Source organism: Geospiza fortis, unplaced genomic scaffold (genome assembly GCF_000277835.1).
Source record: "Geospiza fortis unplaced genomic scaffold, GeoFor_1.0 scaffold61, whole genome shotgun sequence".
Taxonomy (NCBI): Eukaryota; Metazoa; Chordata; class Aves; order Passeriformes; family Thraupidae; genus Geospiza; species Geospiza fortis.
The window spans coordinates 1,016,145-1,019,598 of record NW_005054430.1 but is presented as its reverse complement, the minus strand read 5'-3'; the positions used below and the strand labels follow the sequence as shown (position 1 = coordinate 1,019,598).

At 46.8% G+C, this 3,454-nt stretch overlaps 1 protein-coding gene across 1 annotated transcript in view; it reads right to left on the bottom strand.

Moving 5' to 3' along the window:
* Positions 1–12: 12 nt before the first annotated feature.
* LRGUK (leucine rich repeats and guanylate kinase domain containing) overlaps positions 13–3,454 on the bottom strand; it is a gene marked incomplete at its 5' end in the record, with an annotated part of 48,456 nt that continues 45,014 nt past the window's right edge. Inside the window, 2 exons of the mRNA XM_031061889.1 lie at positions 13–489; positions 2,835–3,001. Of these exons, the coding sequence (XP_030917749.1) occupies positions 260–489; positions 2,835–3,001 (397 nt within the window). The remainder of the gene's footprint in view (positions 490–2,834; positions 3,002–3,454) is intronic.

Below are 3,454 nucleotides of genomic sequence, written 5' to 3'. Positions count from 1 at the left end.
GGAGCCCATCTCGTCTCTTCCTTCACCCCAAAAACCCTCGTGACAACCGCCAACAGTGTAATAATTTGGAATAAATATTGCTGATGAATAAAAAAAAATTGGAAATAGAAACTGCTGAAAAAAAGCTGATGAGTACCCCTATAAATACCTGTAACCCTCAATTATCGGCGTGCAGTTGGAGGGAAAACTTCCACCCACTTGACCATATTAATGAATAAATTGATCGCTGCTTGAATATTGGCCTAGTCAAGCTTCTTATTCATAACAACCAGAAACGGATCCAGCGATAAGATTTGATGTATTTAGCAGAGAAAGGGGTGGAAAGCCAGCAGGGATTGGGGCTGGGAGCGGCTCTCTCAGGGGTTGCTGCTCCTCCATCGGGGCAGGATCGGAGGCAGGAGGCGTCTGGAGGGGCAGCGGGGCCGGGAGCAGCCGAGCTGGCGCGGCTGCATTTCCTCAGCGGGCACCCGGCGGGCTCCTCCTGCTCTGCTGGGATCGCAGAAAGGAAAAAAGGAGTTTGTTCCAGCGGCAAGTGAGAATCTAACGCAGATTCCATGGGGGCCTGGGGGGAATGGCTCAACTCACCCAATCGTAACAGTCACTGGGTAGTTTTGGTTTTTTTTTAATATTTGGAATTTAATAATAAAATAAATATTTGGAATTTTGGGATGTATGAGATTTTGGGATATTTGAATATTTGGAATTCTGGGATTTTTGGAATTGTGGACTTCTTTAGTATTTGGAATTCTGGGATATTTGGGATTTTGGGATATTTGAAATTCCGGGATATTTGGATATTTGGAATTCTGGAATTTTTGGAATTGTGGACTTCTTTGATATTTGGAATTTTGGCATTTTTGGAATTCTGGATTTTTTTAAATATTTGGAATTCTGGAATATTTGGGATTTTGGGATGTTTGAATATTTGGAATTCTGGGATATTTGGGATTTTGGGATATTTGAATATTTGGAATTCTAGAATTTTTGGAATTGTGGACTTTAATGTTTGGAATTCTGGGATTTTTGGAATTGTGGACTTCTTTAGTATTTGGAAATCTGGGATATTTGAATATTTGTAATTCTGGAATCTTTGGAATTGTGGACTTCTTTGATATTTGGAATTCTGGAACTTTTGGAATTCCGGAATATTTGGAATCCCAGCACTGCGTGGGGCTTGGATCGCCCTGGCCATGGTGGGAATTGTCCCTGCCCGTGCCGGGGCTGATCTCTGAGGTCCCTCCCGCCCGCACCTGGCGCAGACATTTCTTTCACCAAAAATCCTTCATGAAAAACCCTTCTGAGGATTTTTCCTGCTGGGGCTGAGACGTTTCAGCAGCAAGATGTAAACAGCGATTGTCCGCTGCTGTGGAAAGCACCAGCGGGATCCGCGGTTGGTGCCCTGTGGATGTTTTGGCGGCGGAGCCTTATCCGGAGGCTCGGGGTGGTTCTGGGGTTGTTGGTTGTGGTCTTTGGATGGGGTTGGTTGTGGTGGTGGGTCTTGTGGTGAGCGATGCGCTGGGGCTGTTGGTTGCTGAGGGGACGGTGGATAGTGGGGGTTTGTTGTCGGTTCGGTCGGGTTTTAGTGGGGTGGCTGTGTTGTATTCGGAGGGGGTAGGCTTGCTTTTGGTTGGAGGGCGAGGCTTGGTGTTGACTTTGTTTGTGGTGTTATCTCGGGGGGCGATTCGGGCTGTTTAATGGGGGCAAATCGGGAAGCAGTTTAGTTAAAAATGCCAGCTTTGGGAGTTGGAGGGGAGGGTTTGAGTCCTTTCTTCCTGAAAAAAAAAAGGGGCGGGGGAGGGGGTAACGCTAAGAAGGGGTTTAGTCTTCAATCTTTGGTTTACAAGAGCAATGTTTTTATAAACTATTAGAGTTAATTAGAGCTTAAGTAGTTTATTTTCTAAAACGGCCGCGAGGGGGGGAGCAGGACTAGGATGATTAGGAAGTATGTGAGTGAGGCTAGTTGGCCGATGACGATGAATGGGTGTTCTACTGGTCGGCTGCCTGCTCAGGTCAGAATGAGGACGTTAGTGACTAGGGCTCAGAACAGGGTTTGTGATAAAGGGCGGAATGTTACTGATCGTAGTTTTGGTGTGTGAGGTGGTGGCATGAGGAATAGGACTAGGATTGAGGCAGCTAAGGGCGGTACTCCTCCTAGTTTGTTTGGGATGGATTGAAGGATAGCGTAGGCGAATAGGAAGTATCATTCAGGTTTGATGTGAGGGGGAGTCAGAGCCAGCTCCTTTGTTATCGTTCTTTCTTTTCTATTCTTAGCCTAGCAAGCTTCTGGAAACCTTTCCTTCTTTTTTCTTTTTAGTATAATATAATCTATATATTGAAGCATAGTAAAAACCCCCAGAGTAAAAAAGGGTGAAAAGTGCCTTTCTGTGTAACGCCAAGGCCCAAGGGAAAAGCTGCTTCAGGAAAAGACAAGAAGATGAGGAGGAGACAGCGAGAAGAGAAATGGAGACGCTGCGGAACAGGACAGGGACACCCTGATAAAGAAACTAGCGGCGAAAGTCACTGCAGAATTCTTAAAAACGAATATGTGCGAGCCTGTCGTGAAATTGTATGCGTATGCATTTGAAAGGGGGATAAAAGGAAGGGCTGGAGTTCACAAAAGGGCGCGTGCCCTTTTAAAGAGAGCAACCTCTGCGTGCGTCCAGCGCTGTGATAAACATACCGGGCTTTACAACTAAGAGTTGTGGAGTTTTTCTCTTTCCCCGCGTAACAATATACATGATAAAATAACAAATCGAGCCTTCTGACCATGGAGTCGAGGTTCTCGTCTCTCACCTCGCCTGAAAACCCTGGTGAGCGCTGTCCCACACACCCACCTGGCTCGGGGCTCTCGGGCAGCTCGTTCCAGAGCATGCCCAGCCCAGGGGAGGACAGGTGCCTCTGGGGCAGCGGCAGCTTCGGCCACAGCAGCTGCTCCAGCCCGGGCAGGACCGTCTCAGGAGGGACGAAAACTTGTCTCCAGGCCAGCCCCAGCTCCATGAAGCTGTGGGGAGCAAAAATTCCGGGTTTAAAACAGCCCTGGGTTAAAAGAGGTTCTGGTTTTCCACACCCGCACCAAGTTTCTTTCAGCGCCTTTTCCCCTCCAAAGAAAACTCTTGAAAATCCCTCCCTGTGGGAAGGTGCAATTTAAAGACCATCAACTTCAAGATTTTTGGTTCAATTCTTGAATCATGATCTCTCCCAAATTCCACTCAGCACCAACTGTGCTAATCATGTAAAGAGGGAATAATTCTTTTGTTAAAACCATATTTCTCACTCCAGTTCTAGTTTTCCACACCTGCACCAAGTTTCTTTCAGCGCCTTTTCCCCTCCAAACAAAACTCTGGAAAATCCCTTCCTGTGGGAGCTCCTGGTGCCATTTAAGGACCACCAATTTCCAGATTTTTGGTGCAATTCTTGCAGAATTTCAAGCTCATGATCTCTCCCAAATGCCACT